The sequence below is a fragment of the Trichomonascus vanleenenianus genome (assembly GCF_965637985.1).
Source record: "Trichomonascus vanleenenianus strain CLIB 3782 genome assembly, contig: TRVA0_040S, whole genome shotgun sequence".
Lineage (NCBI taxonomy): Eukaryota > Fungi > Ascomycota > Dipodascomycetes > Dipodascales > Trichomonascaceae > Blastobotrys > Blastobotrys vanleenenianus.
Genome location: NW_027481847.1, coordinates 1 through 21,137, shown reverse-complemented (window position 1 = coordinate 21,137; position 21,137 = coordinate 1). Strand labels below are relative to the sequence as shown.

General features: G+C 49.4%; 9 protein-coding genes across 9 annotated transcripts; 6 read left to right on the top strand and 3 right to left on the bottom strand.

Annotated features, from left to right (window-relative positions):
• Window positions 1–338: 338 nt before the first annotated feature.
• On the top strand, window positions 339–2,195 carry SRP101 (signal recognition particle receptor subunit alpha; the record flags this gene model as incomplete). The annotated part of the gene is made up of 1 exon (XM_076686565.1): window positions 339–2,195. The coding sequence occupies one exon, from the start codon at window positions 339–341 to the stop codon at window positions 2,193–2,195; it is 1,857 nt and encodes a 618-aa protein (XP_076539159.1).
• Window positions 2,196–3,106: 911 nt separating this feature from the next.
• On the top strand, window positions 3,107–5,146 carry TRVA0_040S00254 (dipeptidyl-peptidase III; the record flags this gene model as incomplete). Its single annotated transcript, XM_076686564.1, has 1 exon — window positions 3,107–5,146. The coding sequence occupies one exon, from the start codon at window positions 3,107–3,109 to the stop codon at window positions 5,144–5,146; it is 2,040 nt and encodes a 679-aa protein (XP_076539158.1).
• Window positions 5,147–5,698: 552 nt separating this feature from the next.
• On the bottom strand, window positions 5,699–6,499 carry PRY1 (protein Pry1p; the record flags this gene model as incomplete). Its single annotated transcript, XM_076686563.1, has 1 exon — window positions 5,699–6,499. The coding sequence occupies one exon, from the start codon at window positions 6,497–6,499 to the stop codon at window positions 5,699–5,701; it is 801 nt and encodes a 266-aa protein (XP_076539157.1).
• A 2,868-nt stretch (window positions 6,500–9,367) lies between these two features.
• On the bottom strand, window positions 9,368–10,223 carry YPT1 (Rab family GTPase YPT1; the record flags this gene model as incomplete). Its single annotated transcript, XM_076686562.1, has 4 exons — window positions 9,368–9,808; window positions 9,865–9,912; window positions 9,963–10,086; window positions 10,213–10,223. The coding sequence occupies 4 exons, from the start codon at window positions 10,221–10,223 to the stop codon at window positions 9,368–9,370; spliced, it is 624 nt and encodes a 207-aa protein (XP_076539156.1).
• Window positions 10,224–11,695: 1,472 nt separating this feature from the next.
• Window positions 11,696–13,642, top strand: SSA1 (heat shock protein Ssa1p; the record flags this gene model as incomplete). The annotated part of the gene is made up of 1 exon (XM_076686561.1): window positions 11,696–13,642. One exon carries the CDS (start codon window positions 11,696–11,698, stop codon window positions 13,640–13,642), a length of 1,947 nt encoding a protein of 648 aa, XP_076539155.1.
• Window positions 13,643–14,829: 1,187 nt separating this feature from the next.
• On the top strand, window positions 14,830–16,239 carry PLB1 (lysophospholipase 1; the record flags this gene model as incomplete). The annotated part of the gene is made up of 1 exon (XM_076686560.1): window positions 14,830–16,239. One exon carries the CDS (start codon window positions 14,830–14,832, stop codon window positions 16,237–16,239), a length of 1,410 nt encoding a protein of 469 aa, XP_076539154.1.
• Window positions 16,240–16,493: 254 nt separating this feature from the next.
• PLB1 (lysophospholipase 1) lies at window positions 16,494–18,344 on the top strand (the record flags this gene model as incomplete). Its single annotated transcript, XM_076686559.1, has 1 exon — window positions 16,494–18,344. One exon carries the CDS (start codon window positions 16,494–16,496, stop codon window positions 18,342–18,344), a length of 1,851 nt encoding a protein of 616 aa, XP_076539153.1.
• A 521-nt stretch (window positions 18,345–18,865) lies between these two features.
• TFG1 (transcription factor IIF subunit TFG1) lies at window positions 18,866–20,455 on the bottom strand (the record flags this gene model as incomplete). Its single annotated transcript, XM_076686558.1, has 1 exon — window positions 18,866–20,455. The coding sequence occupies one exon, from the start codon at window positions 20,453–20,455 to the stop codon at window positions 18,866–18,868; it is 1,590 nt and encodes a 529-aa protein (XP_076539152.1).
• Window positions 20,456–20,591: 136 nt separating this feature from the next.
• On the top strand, window positions 20,592–20,914 carry TRVA0_040S00100 (uncharacterized protein; the record flags this gene model as incomplete). The annotated part of the gene is made up of 2 exons (XM_076686557.1): window positions 20,592–20,828; window positions 20,885–20,914. The coding sequence occupies 2 exons, from the start codon at window positions 20,592–20,594 to the stop codon at window positions 20,912–20,914; spliced, it is 267 nt and encodes an 88-aa protein (XP_076539151.1).
• Window positions 20,915–21,137: the final 223 nt, after the last annotated feature.

Below are 21,137 nucleotides of genomic sequence, written 5' to 3'. Positions count from 1 at the left end.
GGTCGGTCGGGTCGTCGATGTATAATATAGCTCTGTCGGGGTTGGGGGAAGACGCGTCTTACGCTGCCGGTCGTCATCCCGGGCCCGGAAAATTTCAATCGCCTTTGGTCCCAACAGGCGGGTAACCCCCAGGGGCGATTACATAATTTGGGAGTGTCCCTGAAAATGGGATGTCCCTATCAATTCCTGTTTTATGTAATCAGAAGCGCATAATGTTATGTAAACAGAGTTGGTTGGTGTGTGGTGGGGCTGGTGGAGGAGGGGGAAGCTTCGAGATCAGTCGTTGCGTGTGGGAGCCACGTTAGAGCAGCACGGCACAAAACTCTTGAGAACTAACCATGCTTGATCTGCTTTCTGTGTTTACTACAGGAGGCATAGTGCTGTGGAGCCAGCGGGGCAGCGATTCCAAGGGCGATGCCGTGGACACGTTTGTCAACTCGCTTGTCAGCGAGGTGTTTGTAGATGCAGCAAGACACTCGACGGTCGCTGCTTCGACGTTCCAGAAAGGAGGTTACACGGCGAAATACGTAGCTCTAAACGACATTGGCGTAGTTGTCGTTGGTGTTTACCAGACAGTTTTGCAGCTGCGCTATGTCGGGGAGCTTGTCGAGTCTGTGCGCAAGATCTTCACCTCCGTATACGGCGAGACTGTCAAAGAGTGCATTAATGAGCATGTTCCGCTTACGAAGGAAAGGCTAGCCGATGAGGAAAAGCGGTTTGCTGGCCTTGTTGCCGTTAGCGAGCAGAAATTTGCAGCCGAATATGACAGATCAGCTCCAAATCAACCAGTCGCTGAAGAAGAGCAGCCTAAGAAAGTAGAAGAGCCTATGAAGGAAGAACGAGTTGAAAGAGCTGAATCTCCAGCAATTGATTCTCCTGTGGTTAATGATTCTACTCCTATAACTGCCGAGGATATTGCTGCGAGGGTCAAAAAGGCACGGCGGGGAGGAAAGAAGAAGAGCCAGCAGAACAGCGGTACGGCCAGCCCTGCGACGACCAAAAAGAAGATGCGCACCTGGGGCGAGGATGGCTACGCTGATGAGGTAGACGGGAACACCGTACTTGACTATTCCGGCCAGAACAATGGCCAGTCGACGGGTGGTGGTGCTGCTGCGTTTGACGAGTCCGCCGTCGGAGACCTCAGCTCCTGGGGGTCTGCAAACAAACAGGGCGAGTTCGTGCTCAAAGAACTCTCTGATGAGCTCGAAAACATTCTCGGTGACGAGGATGAGACCAATACTAGCGCTTCGAGTGGTAGTGGTGGATTCGGGTTCTTGCGGAATTTTATTGGCGGCAAGACCATGACGCGGGAGGACCTCGACAAGGCCCTGGCTTCGATGAAGACACATCTCATGCAGAAGAACGTTGCAAGTGAGGTGGCGGACCACCTGTGTAGCATCGTCGACAAGAGTCTTGTCGGCGTCAAGACGCAGAGCTGGACGTCTGTCGAGAAGACGGTGCGCCAGGCCATGACTGACGCCCTGCGACGCATTCTAACCCCGAAAACGTCGCTGGACTTGCTTCACGAGGTTCAAACTAACGCCAAGAAGAATGCTCGACCGTACGTAATCTCTGTTGTCGGCGTCAATGGCGTGGGCAAGTCGACAAACCTGTCCAAGATTGGGTTCTGGCTGCTGCAAAACAAGTTCAAAGTGCTGGTGGCTGCCTGTGACACGTTCAGATCTGGCGCAGTCGAGCAGCTTAAGGTACACGTCAACCGATTGCAGGAGCTAACGTCGCGAATTGGCGCCGGAGAAGTGGACATTTTCGACCAAGGGTACGGCAAGGACGCGGCGGTCACTGCCCAGAAGGCGATTGAGTACGCCCAGCGCGAGGGCTATGACGTGGTGCTTATTGATACGGCCGGTAGACGACATAATGACGACCGGCTCATGTCGTCATTGGAGAAGTTTGGCAAACTGGCGCAGCCAGACAAGATCATCATGGTCGGCGAGGCACTCGTGGGCACGGACAGTGTTGCCCAGGCGCGCAACTTCAACGCGGCGTTCGGCCCGTCGCGCAACCTTGACTTCTTTTTGATTTCAAAGTGCGATACGGTGGGCGATATGATTGGCTCCATGGTCAACATGACGTATTCCACGGGTATTCCGGTGTTGTTTGTGGGCATTGGACAGAACTACACTGACCTGCGTACGCTGTCGGTCGACTGGGCAGTCAGCCTTCTAATGAGTTGATGATTCGTATTTGTATAATATATTTGTATTCCTCCACTTTACCACCGCCCGGTGTTGAGCCGCATGAGCCGCACGCAATTCCCTGTGCCGCAGGGGCAATTTTCCGGCCAAAGGGACATTCCTCTAGTAGTACTAATGGGGGGACCAGTCCCCCCAAACCCCCCTGGGGCTCCGCTTCGCGGAGAGCAATTGAGTCTCTCCGCGCAGCGGAGCCACGGGAGCTCGAGGGCTGGCCCTCGAATTTGCATCAGCCTAACTACACTTGTACCATGAACGAAATTAGCAATTCGGAGGCCTATAACTCGTTGAACATGCGGTAGGAGGCCCTAATCGTACTCCGAAGACCATTATAGCATACATACTACACAGACCAATGAGACAACGATACATTGATACGGCACCAAATTATCAATCCAACAGCATTTACCTCCACCATAATAATGCCATTACCAATTCAGCACCACAACAACGCCACTTGCCTTCAATATTACAGTAGTATCATTTACCTTCACTAAAATAGTACAATAACTGAAATATATAGCGTAATTGAAGGCGGAGGTATTCCAGCGTAGACGTAAGAACGCCAGCGTAAAATTGAGAACTGAAATTTTCACCAATCGGTATAGGCAGGGGCCGTACATAGGCGAAGTAACTAGTCGATAGGGCATTGCAGGAGAGTCCAAACGGCACCAAAAAGCACCTTTCCGGATCAGCAGAGGCGGCACGTCGACGCAAGCGCATTTTCAGCTTTTCAGCTTTATTAAAAAGTCACACCAGTCACTCTTGCGATGCGTACGGCGCTTCAGCGTGGCGGCAGGCGATGGGCATCATCGGGGTGGTTAAATACGGCCCCACATCACCACCACCCACTCCGCCATCACTACAATTCGCCACGAAACTACTCGACGACAATGACCTCTGACTACTATGCTGATACCAAGGCGCCCATGTGCCCATTGGTCGTCAAGCCCTTCTTTGACGCGCTCGATGAGAACCACAAGCGCTACGCACACCACCTGTCGCGTGCTTCGCACTGGGGCACTCGAGTAGTGCTGAGACAGGTGAGCCCGGAGAGCGAGGCCATCTATGATCTCGTGCTGGACATTTACAAGGCCGTGGGAGGCAATTGGGCCGACCTCGAGTCCAAATCAGGCCTCTCTAGCGACGAAATTGAGCAGTTCAAGGAATATGCGAGCCAGTTCCTATCGAACCTGGGCAATTACAAGTCGTTTGGCGACGCCAAGTTCATCCCCCGGCTAAAACCGGAGGCTTTCCGCAAGATCGCGCTCGTGACGCCTGAAACGGCTGCCCAATTCGACGTGGTCGCCGAAGCCCTGTACTCGACCAAGCCCGAGAGCAAGAACCTGCTGGGATACGCCGACAAGGGCCATCTGACCGCCTACTACTCGCCCAACGTCACCAAGGCCGAGATTGAAGCAGTTCAGAAGCTCACGGCCGACCACGGCATCCTGCCGGAGAACACGCGACTCTTCAAGGACGGAGATGAGTTTAAGCTGACAATCGCTAGCGCAGACAGTAAGGCGTGTGGCGAGTTCAAGGACCATTACACGCTGCCGGACGGTCGTGTTGTGCGAATTGAGTATGGCGACCACACTAAAGAATTCGTAGAGATTGTAAAAGAGCTGGAGCAGGCGCGAAAATACGCGGCCAATGATATCCAGAAGTCCATGCTCGACTCGTACATTGAGTCCTTCAAGACCGGCTCCATGGAGGCGCACAAAGAGTCCCAGCGGCAATGGGTTAAGGACATTGGCCCCAAGGTTGAGAACAACATTGGGTTCATTGAGACCTACCGGGACCCGGCGGGCGTGCGAGGCGAGTGGGAGGGCCTTGTGGCCATGGTCAACGAGGAGCAGACGGCCAAGTTTGGCGAGCTTGTAAACAACGCCAAGAAGTACATTGACCAGCTTCCGTGGCCTAAGGAGTTCGAAAAGGACGTATTCACGCCGCCAGACTTCACTTCCCTCGAGGTGCTGACCTTTGCGGGCTCCGGCATCCCAGCGGGCATCAATATCCCTAACTACGACGATGTGCGGCTCAATATTGGCTTCAAGAACGTTTCCCTTGGTAACGTGCTGAGCGCCAAGGCTCCAAACGAAAAGACGACCTTCATTGCTGCTGAGGAGCTCGAGCTGTTTGATAAGTACCGGGGCCCAGCGTTCGAGGTCCAGGTTGGTATCCACGAACTGCTGGGACACGGTTCAGGCAAGCTGCTTAGCGAGACTGGCAACGGCGAGTTCAACTTTGACCACGAGCACCCGCCTATCAGCCCGCTGACTAACAAGCCTGTTACCACTTATTACAAGAAGGGCCAGACCTGGGGCTCCCTGTTTGGCGCCATTGCCGGCTCCTACGAGGAGTGCCGAGCCGAGAGTGTTGCTATGTATCTCTCTACGGACGCGTCGATCCTGAAGATCTTTGGCCACGAGGGCCAGGAGGCGGATGATGTTTTGTACATCACCTACCTGCTCATGGCTCGAGCCGGTCTCATCGCATTGGAGTTCTGGGACCCGGCTACGGGCAAGTGGGGCCAGGCGCACATGCAGGCGCGATACAGCATTCTCAAGTGTTTCCGAGACGCTGGCATTGTTGAGTTCGAGAGCTCCAAGGACGATTTCTCCGACTTGATTATCAGGCTGGACCGAGCCAAGATTCCTACTGTGGGTAAGGACGCCGTGGGCAAGTACCTCCAGAGGCTACATATCTACAAGTCATCCGGTGATGTCGAGGAAGGTACTAAGTTTTACAATGAGATGACTACGGTTACCCCGGACATGGCCAAGTTCCGGCCTGTCGTTCTGGCCAAGAAGCTTCCACGCAAGCAGTTCATCCAGGCCAACACCGTCATTGAGAACGGTACTGTTGTCCTCAAGGAGTATGATGCTGATTACTCTGGCATGATTAAGAGTTTCGTCGAGCGACAGGTCTAACTTTGATATATTATGACACAAAGAATGTCGCTAAGTGATACAGAGCAATTTTGCTAAACTAACAAGAATCAGTTATAAAGGAAATGCACTGTAGTGTTATGAATTTGAGAACAATCGACCAAATCAGCTATAAAGAATGCACATATATATTATTATTATGAATTTGTTTATACTCGCCCACTCCAGCTATTCTACTAAACTACCAAATCAGTTATAAAAGAATGCACGAATAGCATGATCAATCAGTGACAATAATCTTCCACTAGTTACCCTACATTACAGTATCAATGTAGTAAAAAATGAATGCCCATGAATCAATTACCGAGTACGACAGTACCCCAAGCTGTCAAGTCGCATAATAGTTTATTTACCAATTTCCTGGAATTTGGACATGACGTAAGGTACTACATGCACTATGTCGTGAATCCAGGGGGTGAGCCGCACAGTACAAAATCTGAGACACTGCTGAAACCTCGACATGTCAAAATCCATATCGGCTACGACAAAAGGTTCACAAAGATGGCTTTTAAGTCTACTAAGTACTGTGATTTCCTAGTTAGCAACAACGTTCTTCTGGAAGCTGCCAATGATATTTCCACGTGGATAGTACTCGCAGGCGAAGAAGGCACCCGAAGAGCCACAGCTGACAGAAGCGCAACCGAGCTGGCTAGAGCCCTTCCAGACCACCTGAGTGAAGTGGCCGGTCTCGTCAGAGAACTGACCGGCGGCGTAGTTGTACTCAGCACCCTCATTGTACCATGCAGCGATAGCATCAGACGTCGTCGCGTAACCCATTGCAATGTTCTCACCGTATGGACCACCAGAGTGGGCAAAGACACAGTTCTGGTTGTTGAGGTAGTTCTGGGCGTACGATGCAAGGGTGTCGTTCCAAGCAAGTGGCTGGGCAGAGTGCTGGGCTCGGTCAGCGTTGTGAACGTCAACGCAGGTCTTGGCGAAATCACTGAGGTCCGAGTCATTGCCATTGTCCGAATTGTCATTGTTGGCGTTCACAGATGGCTTGGCAACCAAGGTAGTCGGCTTTGGAGCAGCAGCGTTCTGGTGAACTTCGTTAGCCTTATGGGTCGCGGCCGGAGCGTCAGCGCCAGCGCTGATGATGTGACCGTGACGGTCGGCATAGACCGTCTTGTAGACGACGTTCTTGTGGATTCTGACGGATGGAGATTCCTCTGGGTGCTCAGTATGAGCTGGTGGTGGAGCACCGGCATCGACGGTAGCAACTGGCTGGTCGATGTCAACAGTGACGGTAACGTGGTAGTGGACAGTCCGGTAAACGACAGCAGCGTTAGCAGCGGTGACCAAAGCACCGAGGGACAAGATCTTCGAGAACTTCATTGCGGAAAGAGCGATAGAAACTGACAAAAAAAAGGAACGTATAAAATCAATAAAAATGAAAAAGAATCGCGAATTGAACAAGACCAGCTTATCAATTGGCACTAGTAAATGAGAGAACAGAAATTGGTGAAGGAAAAGACGCAAAATCAAGGGGGTTCGCCGGTCTTAAATACGAAAAAGGGGTTAAGGCCCCCTCATGCGGATGGAATCTACCGGACCCAAAGAAGCAAACGTGCATCTCAAACTGCCTGATGCGGCAGATGAGCGGCCTATAGATTGTGTAGATTGGGTAAATTGGATCTTCTCCCTGCTTTCCAGAAGATCCGCTTCATCTAAGCGCGCCCAGCCTTCCAGGAGGGAAAAAAAATAAACGTCACAGGACGTTGGACAAGGTCGCAAGGAGTCGATGGCTCCATTCCACGACGCGATAATATGGCCAGAAAAAATAAGGAGGTTAACAAGCTAGGGATGAACGTTATGTTCCTGTTTTGAACGCTATCAGGGCCAACTTTCAAAAGCCGTTCAACCTTGTTTGGCGAGACGGGGGGTCTCCTCCTTGCCGTGCCTTCAGCGATGAAGGAACTGGCAAATGTCTAAGTGTCGCTCGTAACAGAGGTATTAAGGGGTGAGTGACGCACACCACCACACTACGTGGCGAACATCTTGCTGGGGCGCGACGCGCAAGTATTTTCGTTTCATGGTATGCGAGGAGCCTTGCATACTGCATGTACACGCACCCTTCCTTCCAACGTGCGTACATTAACTAAGCAGCTCTTGGCTCGTTAAACCCTCGGAGTCTAAGCAGGGGCAGCTCGTATTTCCGGCCAGGACTGAAAATCCCATTACTAGAGTTCATTTCTCATTCTTCAGAATGTTAGGGCGGGGCAATTTAAACTGATTTTTTTTGAGAGTGGCTTCCTTCTTGCGAGTTATATTGTGCTGAATCACAAGTGATACAAAAGTGCACATCCTCCACATGCCGAACGCCGGTAAGGTAAGGCGGTAGTCTACCGACGTGTTTTGGATCCGAGTGGGAAACCGTCGATAAAAGAGTTCAATGAGCCATACGCGTACGTGGTAGAGCGCTTGCGTAGCTTTTGATTGGTCATGTTTTCGTAATGTGAAAAGCTTGGAAGTACATTCGCATATGCCTATTAGTTTCATGGATGGTATATGCAAGCAAACAGCTGATTGCGATAATCTCTTAATGGAAGGAAGGGGTAAAAGTTTTTTTTTCTTCATGCCGTCCATTGCCCCAGAATTCAGTTTAAAGTATTACCCCATATGTTCAGTACTTGGTAGTTCGGTCAATTACATAACGGTAGATAATTTAAAGATAAATTTGCTGTGGAGCAATTGGCTCGCGAAAACTACAGCTATACTCGCACCAGGCACCTTCTACGCGTATCCAACTTCATGTATAGTGGTTCCTTGGCTCTTCCCTGCTTACCATATAATCTCTTGGCTCTTCCCTGCCTATAGTCTAGGCCTAGCCCTTTCATTACAGAGCTGTAACGACTCAATCTAAACAATTGCAACGTAAAGAGGCATGCTGGATTGTATTTGATGCATTGAAGTTACCTCCTACGCAGGCGCATGGCAAAGCGTGAAGAGAGATCTGTAATACGTAGTATTGATGTGTGCTGCTCGTAACCCTTGTTGCGCTTAGGTTTGGAGAGTGTGCAAACTTGTTTCACGACAGTAACCAGCATAAACTGCGGTTCATGTGGAATGTGTTAGAAGTGTAGCAATTATTGAATGAACCCTATACTCCAGCCTTGAATTCCGTTCAGCTTGGCAATCAAGCTTATTTTGCCTATATTGGTATAGGTCGCTATGGCTTTCTAAATTGCCATCCAGGAAGATAGGCTCTCATGACGCTGTGAAGAACCTTCTCGGATGGGCACATTTCCAGGAAAAATAACCGATTATTGCTCAAAAGTTATCGCAATTATATAACAACGCTTTCCGGGAAAGTGAATCAGGGGAAAGCAGTTGCGCCCTGTTGCGAAGTAGCTTCTAGGTAACTTTGCAGTGTTGCGATATGCATCAGGGATCTATGTGACTTTTCTGCGTATGCTTTGCTCGAATTGATTCAATGATCATTATAAGGATATGGCAATAAGATTGTTGTTATGAAGCCAAAATCGATGGCCTTCGTCAAAACTCCATAGGGAACTAATGATGAATGAAGAGCTATGGGGCAATTAGGTCGATAGTCGCAGAACAGCCCCTCTTCCCTATCAAAGCACTAGTAATCTAATTTTTCCCAATCCTCCATGATGCCCAATATTTCAAAGTTCTGTCTAGCTAGAACTTATGGTAAGACAACTATGACCTGATGTTGGAGTATCAACTGGTCTTGTCAAGTACCGGTACCTGAGATTTGGGCCCTTTTAACTGCAAGATGTATTTGTATAGGGGAGCCGTTCTTTCTGTTGGCATGCAAGCAGTCCTATCGCAAGCCTCTATTATATCTTGTGGCGCTTTTCATCTACCATGTACATTTATAACAATGTTGCCTAGCATTACAGATCACAAAATTCAACTAACATAGCACACCTCCGGGTATTACAGCATTTACCGTGTCAGGGGCTTATAATTATACCGGCATATTATCGATCTTTTGACATATCCCGGCAAATGAAATCTTCAAATACCTTGGAGTTTTAAGGCTCCAACGTACTGGTACTGACAGAACAGAGCTGCTATAGATTTGACGAAGATGTGGTACGAAGTTACCAAATTCCCGGTAGATGTTTTAAAAAAATCCCGTATTATGCTATCATACGACTACTATTACTATAAAAAAATAGGAGGGCTACGTAGGAGGGGGGAAACGAATGCGAGAGGTGGAAGAAGTTCAATTTAGCAGCACCCCGAACCGCCCTGGGACACATTCTGGCCTCGAAGGTTGACTCCAGCAGATTTATCGCCGCTGCCAGAGGCACCTGCTGCGGCCCGCTCGCCAGCGAGTCGCTCCTTAATCTGACGGGCCATGGTCAGGAAGGCCTGTTCGACATTAGTAGAGTTCTTGGCCGAGGTCTCCAAGAATGGAATGCCCATCGAGTCGGCAAACTCCTTAGCTACAGTGTATTCCACCACCTTCTTATCGCTAATATCGCTCTTGTTACCGACAAGCAGCTTGTTGACGCCCTCGGTGGCGTATCGGTCAATCTCCTGGAACCACTGCTTGACGTCATTAAAGCTGTCCTGGTCAGTCACGTCGTACACGACGATAATGCCGTGGGCACCTCGGTAATATGACGACGTGATCGTTCGGAATCGCTCCTGACCGGCTGTATCCCACTACAATTTTTCAATTAGCAAATGCGCCCTCGGTTTCCATGGATAGAATAACATACAATTTGCAGCTTGACAGTTTTGCCTTCGAGTTCAATAGTTCGGATTTTCTGCGTTTGGTTAGCCCTCTCTTCGAGCACTTCAACAGAATTTAACATACAAAGTCAACGCCAATGGTAGAGATGTACGACTCAGTGTACGAGTCGTCGGCGAACCGCAGCAGCAGACAGGACTTGCCCACGCCGGAATCGCCAATAAGAAGCAGCTTGAATAGATAATCGTACCTGGAATGCCATTAGCTCCGGCCAATAAAGTAACGTCCTGGCGTTCGGCTTTTCAAATACTCTATTCACATCAATCCGGTTAGCTCTATCTTGGTAAAATACGCGCTATTTTGCACCACTTACTACTCTGCGTTCATTCTAGACGGAATTATATATTAAAAAAATGGTCTTCAATAAATCAGAAGGAGGCGTTGGGTTGGGTTCAATTGCGGTCTTGTGTACAACCCGGTGATGTGCTGTTCTGTTAGTACGGGGCGTTCTGCCGTGAATACAGTCCCGTGAATGGCGACTTGCCCCATGCGGTAATTGGCTATCCCGGAAAATTACAAACGCGCCCCTTACCCTGCGTTGGGAGGAACGGGAGGGCTGCGCCACACATGGTGCGGCTGGAAAGTACAGTAGTCCATATGGGGTCATATCATTTGGTGCAGAAAAGGCGCGTCGAGAAGATAGGATACATGCTTTCATTGTACGAGATTGTTCTAGAGTGCTACTGACGAATGTATGCTGTTCTGTTCTTTATCATATTCAACCACGTGAGGTTGGACATTGTGCAGGGGAGAATTGAGGTCTGACACGACTTTCAATGCGTAATTTTCCATTGCGCTGTTATTGCTGGCATGGTCTGGAACTTTTTTAGAGTTCTGGAAGGAACTAGGGCTACTGTACTGCGGTGGGCCAGTAGGACGGTGTAATCTGAAACGATTTGCACTGTCGAATTCAGCGGAACGGTATTGTTTCGCGGTCAATTCGCGGCGGGGCTCCACCAACTCAACTTGTAGTGTACTACCGTACTATAGAATGCCATTACAACACAATCAGCATTACTAGTGATACACAATTAATATTACTCCAATAATACTATTCTTCTAGTATTTGATGTTGTATGGTACGCCACATAATGGCATGCAAAGCTCCACTATACAGTATTAATAGCTGCTGTACATGTTACGGAACTGACATCACCGGCCATCACGGCACGTCTTAGATATGCATGCGGCTCTGCGATTTTCCAGATCAATCTGGTTCGATGGTGTTCTTCTACGGTGTAAGTATACTAACTGCCCACATTTTGCGAAAGACAGGACTAGAACTTTCTCAAAAGCAAATAAGGACTTGTAGTGTACTGTACGGCAGCCTAATGCGAGTGAAGTCGACTCAGTAAAGGTTATGTTCAAGCTAAAATGATGCGATATCAATCGGCAGGGTGAAGTGGAACTTGTTCTACCATGTTCCAGAATGCTCGCGTACATCTGAGAACCAATATGCGGGCGGACGCGGTGGTTGGAAGGGGGTAGAATACCATGGAACCGCCCTTTACCAGCGTAAACTCCAGCATGGGCCTCGAGAGAACTCTGGAGAAGCATTTTTCAGAGCAAAACTGCGCAGCCGCGCGGGCTGCTCTTTGTTTTGAAAAAGTCCTACTTTCTTCCACGAGATTCCATTTGTGGCCCCGGCCACCAGCGGGTCTGCAAGTATATAAGAGCTTGGAGTCTCTCCCCTTGTGCAGATTTGTTTTCATCTTTTTCATCAATATCAATTGATTTAATTTATCGGATTAAAGTAGATATACTTTATTCTTTTGCATAGAACCACAAAAAACATAACAATGAGCAAAGCTATCGGTATCGATCTCGGCACTACCTACTCGTGTGTCGCCCACTTCTCCAATGACCGAGTAGAGATCATTGCCAATGACCAGGGTAACCGAACTACCCCATCGTTTGTCGCTTTCACCGACACTGAGCGACTCATTGGTGATGCCGCCAAGAACCAGGCCGCCATGAACCCAGCCAACACTGTCTTTGACGCCAAGCGACTGATTGGCCGAAAGTTCGACGACGAGGAGGTGAAGAACGATGTCAAGCACTTCCCATTCAAGGTTGTTGACAAGGCCGGCAAGCCAATGATTCAGGTTGAGTTCAAGGGCGAGACCAAGGTCTTCTCTCCAGAGGAGATCTCTTCCATGGTCTTGACCAAGATGAAGGAGACTGCCGAGGGCTTCCTCGGTGGCAACGTCACTGACGCTGTCATTACCGTCCCAGCCTACTTCAACGACTCTCAGCGACAGGCCACCAAGGACGCTGGTCTCATTGCCGGTCTCAATGTTCGACGAATCATCAACGAGCCAACCGCTGCCGCCATTGCCTACGGTTTGGACAAGAAGGATGGTGCTGAGAAGAACGTTCTTATTTTCGACTTGGGTGGCGGAACCTTTGATGTCTCCCTGTTGACCATTGAGGAGGGTATCTTTGAGGTCAAGGCCACCGCTGGTGACACCCACTTGGGTGGTGAGGACTTCGACCACCGACTCGTTAACCACTTTGTTGCCGAGTTCAAGCGAAAGCACAAGAAGGACCTTTCTACTAACCAGCGAGCTCTGCGACGACTCCGAACCGCTTGCGAGCGAGCCAAGCGAACTCTGTCTTCTTCTGCCCAGACCTCCATTGAGATTGACTCTCTGTACGAGGGCATTGACTTCTACACCTCGATCACCCGAGCCCGATTCGAGGAGCTGTGCCAGGACCTGTTCCGATCCACCGTCGACCCAGTCGAGCGAGTCCTCCGAGACTCTAAGATCGACAAGTCTGCTGTCGACGAGATTGTCCTTGTCGGTGGTTCCACTCGAATTCCAAAGATTCAGAAGCTTGTTTCTGACTTCTTTAACGGTAAGGAGCCAAACCGATCCATCAACCCTGATGAGGCTGTTGCCTATGGTGCTGCTGTCCAGGCCGCCATTTTGACCGGTGACACCTCCTCCAAGACTCAGGACCTTCTGTTGTTGGATGTTGCCCCACTGTCTCTTGGTATCGAGACTGCCGGTGGTATCATGACCAAGCTGATTCCACGAAACTCTACCATTCCAACCAAGAAGTCCGAGACCTTCTCTACCTACTCTGACAACCAGCCAGGTGTCTTGATTCAGGTCTACGAGGGTGAGCGAGCCAAGACCAAGGACAACAACTTGCTTGGTAAGTTCGAGCTCTCTGGCATTCCACCAGCCCCACGAGGTGTCCCACAGATTGAGGTTACCTTCGACATTGATGCCAACGGTATCCTTAACGTTTCTGCTGTTGAGAAGGGCACTGGTAAGACCAACAAGATCACCATCACCAACGATAAGGGCCGACTTTCCAAGGAGGACATTGAGCGAATGGTCTCTGAGGCTGAGCGATTCAAGGAGGATGATGAGAAGGAGGCTGCCCGAGTCCAGGCCCGAAACGGTCTTGAGTCGATGGCCTTCTCTCTCCGAAACTCTTTGGGCGAGGAGAACATCAAGGAGAAGATCTCTGACGAGGACAAGGAGAAGCTCAACAAGGAGATTGACTCTGTCCTTGAGTGGCTCGACTCCAACCAGTCTGCCACCACTGAGGAGTACTCGGAGAAGCAGAAGGAGCTGGAGGGTGTCTCCAACCCAATCATGACTAAGATCTACGCTGGTGCTGGTGGTGCTCCAGGCGCTGGCGCTGCTCCAGGTGGCTTCCCAGGTGCTGGTGCCGCTCCAGGTGGCGGTGCTGCCCCAGCCTCTGAGCCAACTGTTGAGGAGGTTGACTAAGCGTATCAACTTTGATGGAAAAAGTTATTTGCGCATGATATCCCCCCCTTTTTTTAACGTAACGCTCAACAGTTGTATCATAGGTTCTTAGGTTTTTATTTAATTATTTAAAAATATCGGGTTTTAGAGAAGATTTAACCGTTTCATTGCGTAGCATGTTTTTCAAAAGCAATAAAGTTTTTCAGTGGGGTGCCCAATTTTCAGGGGTAATGTTGTGTCAGCCGCATCTTATGCGGCTTGCTTCTTCAATTGCCAGCCTATGATTATACGTTAGGCGAAAATAAAGGCTTTTCATAATATCATATGTAAGACTTGCATGGGTTTTTTAGCCTCGTATATGCGATTTCGAGTAAGAACTTGCCTTTTTTTTCAAGGGGGGGATTTTTTTCAAAGTTTAAGAGCAAGTGAAGATATGTTGCTATAAGGTACGGAACGCTGTGCAACAATTTTAGTATTTCACAATTACACTAACCATACATCAATTTTTTTGTTCAATGATGTCTATTGTCCACTTTTGTCATGTCGAAATATATATCATTGGGTGCCGTATGGTTCTTTTTTTGAGTGATAATTATATTCTGCAATTACAAGTTTACCATCTCCATCTACTAGCGATTGCTATTACCGACGGTGAAAACTCTAATGAAAATATGTTGCTTCTTTCCAGAAGATAAAAATGTCATTGAAAGTTATCAATCTTAGGATAACTGATAGCAATGAACAAAACTGTTATAAGCTGGGGGGCTGCCAGTAGAGGCATCTATTTTTTTCAACCCATCCCTGTAGAAGCGATTTAATCTCTTTGAATTGGACAAAAATTTACCAGTCTCCCTCAGATGCACCTCTTGAGTGTCCTTCTGCTCCATTCGTTGATTGGCAGCGTATTCGCGCAACAGAGAAAGCTATATGCCCCTACTTTTGTCGAATGCGATTCTGAGCACCGATATGTTCGGCCAGCAAATGTACGTATCCCATTCTCTCGTAAATAATCGATTAGCCGGTCTAATGTGTCATTGTAGGAAATACTGAACAGCGAGCAGGAGTGGGTTGAAGACCGCCATGTAGTAACACAGCCTATCCTCAAGGAGTTTACATCTCGTTCCAACCTCGATTTTGATCCTTCCCCATACTTGGATCGCCAGAATATCACAATCGCACTTGCGTTTTCTGGAGGTGGATTCAGAGCTATGCTGCATGGAGCGGGTGCGCTGGCTGCCATGGACGAGAGGACCGAGAATTCGACGCTTCCAGGGCATCTTGGTGGTTTACTTCAGGCCTCGACATACATTACGGGTCTCTCTGGGGGTAGCTGGCTCCTTGGCTCGCTGTACATGAACGAGTTTCCCCCCATAAGGCATCTTCAGGGCTCCAAGACTGTGTGGGATCTGTCGTCAGATCTTGTCTTTCCTAATGAACCCGTAAACTACTGGACGTCCCTTCTTTCCGACGTCAAGTCTAAGTCGGATGCACGGTTTTCTGTGAGTCTCACTGACGTATGGGGGAGGGCACTCTCCTACAAGTTTTTCAGCAGCAAAGCTTACGCTACTGGAGAACGGTCTTGGAGCGGCATCCAGCAGTTCCCCTGGTTCCGAGAACGGCGAACGCCTTTTCCAATTGTGGTTGCAAACGGACGAGATCCTGGTACGATTGCCATAACCGAAAACTCTACGCTCTTTGAGGTGACACCTTTTGAAATTGGCAGTTACGATAAGAACCTCTACTCTTTTTCTGACCTTCGATATCTCGGTACTCATATGAGTAATGGCATCCCAGTGAATGATCGAGAGTGTGTTGTTGGTTTTGATGACACGGGGTTCATCATTGGCACGTCCTCTTCGGTGTTTAACAAGTTTCTGCTCTCTTTGGCCCACTCTGACCGCATTCTTAAGAAGATCCTGTACAGCTTTGCCAAGCACTTTTTTGACACCACGCATGCCGACGTTGCCATCTACAACCCGAATCCTTTCTACGAATACTCGAACCCCGATATTGATGATGATGAAGAAGAATCCAGCGTCTTTTATGAAAAGCAACTCTTCTTGGTTGATGGTGGAGAAGACATGCAAAATATTCCACTGCAGCCCTTGCTCCATCGAGAGAGGAACGTTGATGTCATTTTCGCGTTTGATAACTCTGCAGATACGGAAGACAACTTCCCTGACGGGTCTTCCCTCGCCGCAACCTTTAATCGCCAGTTTGGCAAGAGGGCCGGAAGAGACGACTATCGATACTTCCCCAATGTGCCAGCTGCCCATACTCTGCCAGATGAGAGACACATGGGTGCTCCAACTTTCTTTGGGTGTGAATTGGACGACGAGAGCTCGCCTTCTCCAATGGTTGTGTACCTTCCTAACAGCTACTACACATTCCCTTCTAATACCAGTACGCTGAAAATGCGGTACTCGACGAAGGAGGTGGCTGGGCTCATCAATAACGGTTATAATGTTATGACTCAGTTGAATGGTACTGCTGACAGCGACTGGCATGCCTGTGTCTCTTGCGCCATTCTGCGAAGACCCATGCAGCGGATGAAGGCAAATTCAAACTTGAATTCTCCTCTCTGCACTCAGTGTTTTGCTCGATACTGCTACTCTTAGTTGTACGGTGCTGGACAGTGTACAAAAACTCACGACGACAATACTAACAATGAAAAATTACAAGATAGCTAATCTAAACTCTAAACAAAAGCAGTATCTTGGTGATCTGAAATTATCTATTAGCGTAATATAATATTGAAATTGATCGATTACACTTGGACAACGGACATTATTTTGAAAATGGCTAGTAATATAACTTTGAAATCGCAAGCAATAAAAGTCTGGATGAACGAACCACCAGTTGGCCACAAATCATGAAGTTCAAAGCTGTTGGATGGCTGGTGATTGCTACATCTGCTGTGATTGCATGGTCTCCCTCTGGAGGGTACGCACCAGACGATATCAAGTGCCCAAGAGACAAGAACTTGGTGAGGTTTGGTATTGATCTGCTGCCTCGGGAGGTTGAGTATGTCCAAGCACGCAAACCATCGACCAAGGAAGCATTGAGGGACTTTCTGGACAGAGCAGGTCTTGACTTTGATTACAATTCGCTTTTGTCGCAATCAGCAAACGGCATTTCAATTGGACTTGCCTTCTCTGGTGGTGGATACCGGGCTATGCTCAATGGCGCAGGAGCGTTGGCCGCGTTGGACGCTCGAAACTACAACACATTGGATGAGGGCCACATGGGCGGCCTACTACAGGCAGCTGACTACATTACAGGACTTTCTGGGGGAAGCTGGCTGTTGAGTTCTATGTACCTTAACAATTACACCACGGTGGAGAAGCTCTTGCACAGTGAAGACCTATGGAACCTTGATAGCTCACTGTTTAGCACGAGCAGCCTATCTCTAGAAGGCATTAATGAATGGCGAAGTATTTTTCAAGAGGTCTTTGCCAAGCATGACGCTGGGTTCCCTGTGACCATTACCGACATATGGAGCCGAGCACTGGCGCGCCAGTTTATTGGAAACAGCAATGCCGGAGCCGATATGGAGTGGTCGGATATGACGCGATGGAACTTCTTCCACATGAAGGACGCACCATACCCCATCATCTTGTTGAATGGACCGGGCCGTGGATCGCAGACAGCGGATCTGCTAACGAATACTGTGTTTGAAGTCACTCCTTATGAGTTAGGCAGCTTTGACCCGTCACTGTTTGCGTTCTTCCCTCTACAGTACCTTGGTACAGGAATGGATGGCGGAGCAGTCAATGACACTGATTCGTGTATGAGTGGGTTCGACAATGCCAGCTTCATGTTTGGCACGTCGTCGGCCATTTTTAACACAGTTATTTACAACGTCTTAAAGACAGCTGGAGGGCTAGTTGGTAATATTGCTCGCCATCTAATTGACATTCTGTTTGACCAGACCTCGTTTGATGTTGCTGTATACGAGCCGAATCCGTTTTATAACTGGGAGAGCCCTGATCCGGCGTACAAGCTTAAGCGCTCTAACATTGTGGACCCGGAGGCTCTCAACCTGGTTGATGGTGGAGAAGACAATCAAGTTATTCCGCTCCAGCCATTGCTTCACCGGGACCGCCGCGTCGACGTTGCGTTTGCGTTTGACTATATGTCGAACACGGTGTACAATTGGCCGAATGGCAACTGCCTTGTCAAGACGATGAAGAAGGCACAAGAGGACCAGTTTGACAAGACCAACCCCATTACAAAGTTCCCCAAAGTACCGGATGAAAAGACGATAATAAACAATGGCTATGCCTCACGGCCGACGTTCTTTGGATGTTACGAGACGGGACCCAATCCTCCTCCCCTGGTTGTCTACATGGCCAACTACCCCTACACGTACTACGGCAACACGACCATGTTCCAGATGATGTACCCGACGGAGCAGACTATGGGGCTTGTTACCAATGGTTACAACCTTATGACACAGCTCAATGGCACGCGAGATGGGTATGAAGACTGGCCGCAATGCGTTAGCTGTGCTATCGTGCAAAGAGAAATGAAGCGGCAGGGGCTATCTCCATCTCTCATGTGCCAGCAGTGCCTTAACAAATACTGCTGGGACAAGGTGTCCATTAATACGGCAGATCCAACGCATTCACGGTACTACAACCCGAAGATAATTCGCAATGACCGTAAGAGAAAGATTAAGCCGCTTCCAAAGAAGCAGAGCGACTCTAATCTTTCCAAGTAATGAGCAATATAACACCTCCGCAAAGCAGAGCCCTAGGGGGGTTTGGGGGGACTGGTCCCCCCATTCACACTAGCAGTAGAGTGTATTCGAGGGCCAGCCCTCGAGCTCCCGTAGCTGGGGGCCAGCCCCCAGACCCCCAGATCTTGGCTGATGGTAACAGCTTTTTCGTTACGCCCGTTACAACTCCCAACCTGTAACAAAACGCGTAACAAATGCCCTTCAACAGCTCAAATCTCTGTGAGCGGAGCCCTGAACTCTTTAATTTTTGTAATATCGAATTACGATGTATGGAAGTCATGGCTTCGTGGAATCGCCATTGAAAAGACTAAGGTACGTGGTTATCTTGATGAGGCTATGAAATTGTATAAGTAGAGCGATGGGTTTGATAACAACAAATTTTGAGTAAGTCTATGCAAAAGGCAACTCATAAATGAAATTGAATAGATTCACATTATAAATACACAGAGCGATTGGGTCGGTACAAGTAATAAAAAATAATAAAATAATATACGGGTCCCTGGCTAAGCGTCTCGCAGGACCAAAACACCGTCCTGCAGTTTGGCCACCTTCCTAACAAGAGCCTTAAGCCGGTCCTGATTGTCTGGGTGCTTTTTGAGCTTTGGCTTGAGCTCGGCCAGAAGCTCCTTGGCAGATACTGGCCGGGCCTGGATGACTTTTCTGACATCCTCCTCCGTAAGCAAAGATGGGTCGTTGGAATCTCCTGGCGGCAGAGGGGACGACTTCCTGCTTGGCACGGGAGTAGGCGACTTCTCAAGCTTAACCTTCTTGGAGATGCCCTCGGTGGCACTGTCTCGCCGTCTTTTGGTATCATGCGGCATCTCTGGCCGCTTGGCATTGGGGTTCCACACATCGCGAGGGAATCTAGCCAGCACCTGGGGCGCCAATTGAAGCACCACCGTCCCTGGAGGCAGATTCTTCCGCAGAGGCTTGCGCAGATTGAGCATAACTGGCTCCGTCTTGACCTCTTGCTTAATCTTGGGGAGCTTGGTGTCCTTCTCCTCGGGCTCATTGAATATGTCGTCCACATCCTCATCTTCTTCTTCATCCGGTTCGCTCGCATACGGATTCTCCTCATCATCAGACTCGTAGATGTGGTTCTTCTCCAGGGAACGCAGATATTTACGCAATTTACGTCCTTCTTTATCAATCTTACGCTCATCCTCGTCATTGTCCTCCTCGCCTCGATCCTCGCGCGGAACCAGCGCGCTGGCAGTCCGCTGCTCCTTTTTGATCTTCTCCTCTACTTCCTTGAGTTCATCGTCGTTTCCCTCCATAATTGGAGCCTCTTCGTCATCGGCAAATTCCTCGTCGAAGTCGATCTCGTCTCCGTCATTGTCCCGCCTCGAGCCCTCTCCCAGGCCATCCACGGTCTTGAACCTAGGCCTCCTCCGCATATTGGCGCTGGCGGCACTCTCCTCGCGCTCTCGCTCTATATGCTTCATGATCCACCGAGGCGCAGTGTTCTTCTTCTCCATGCGCTCTTCGGCCTCCTCGAGCGTCAGCGTCGCAAACTTGTTCCGTGGCGTCATCTTGTAGAACTTCTCAGCAGGCACCATCTTGAACCCGTCAACATCAAACACAAATAGCACGTAGGCATCCGACTGGGCCGCCTCGTAGTTGCCGACCCATGTGTTTTCGCCCTCAAAGTCCTCCATGACCCACGGATAGTACTCCTCATACCGCAGCTTCTTGGTCGCCTCGTCGCCGCCCTGCACCTGCCGCGTCTTCTTCTGGAACGGCTTGTTGAACCGCCGGGCGCCGCCGTCGGGGGCCACTATGGACATGTCAGCCTGCGGCTTAGCGGTCGGGTTCGCGGCGGCAGCCGCAGCCGCCGCAACGGCGTCCTCCTGGGCCTGCTTCCGCTGCTCCTGCTCGCTGATGGTCAGCTGGTACTGCAGGTTGCGCGGGTCCTTGCGGTGGAATCGCACCGGCTGCTGGAAAGACTGGGGATCGACCTTGGCCCGCGAGTGGAACTTGAGCACGTGGTGCCGCAGGTCCTTCACCTCGTCCGCGGAGCAGCTCCGCAGCTTGAACTCGGTGTAGCTTTCGCTGGACTGGCCATTAGCCGCCGAACTCTTGGTTGGAGGCATATCGTTTGGAATGAGTGGGTGAAGGAGAGTGAAGGTGCGGGTGAGATGGTGATTTGTGATCGGGGACGGACCTTTGGGATCGGAGGGTTTTCAACGACACACCCACACACTCTTGGTTTTTTTTGGTTGCGATAAGATGAGTAGTTCGCGGTACAATCCGTTTGCGGTTTCCAACACCAAGAAGGTCAACAGGGGTTGGGCGGCGATTACGGCCGTTGCTCTGTCGACTATTCTTGTGTCGAAGTTGTATTTGAACAATAAGAAGCAGGATGCTTATGATATGGATGAGGAGGTTATTCAGCCTGGTGCGTTTACGGGCGAGTCTACTGTGCAGAGGAAGAGTCCTTATGAAGGGGCTGGGAATTCTTATATGGTATGTTGTTTATATTTTTGCGGGGTTGTGGAATTGGGGGGCTAATGTTGGTTTAGGGACGAAAGGGAGGTGACAGGTTTTCGTAGAGCCGGGGTTTGTTATTCTTGTACATAATTTATCATTGTAAATAGATTGGATAATAGCATTGAATTGTGGATTGCTAGTGTTATTGAGACCATTAAATGGATAGATGGATAGATGGATAGATGGATAGATGGATAGATGGATAGATGGATAGATGGATAGATGGATAGATGGATAGATGGATAGATGGATAGATGGATAGATGGATAGATGGATAGATGGATA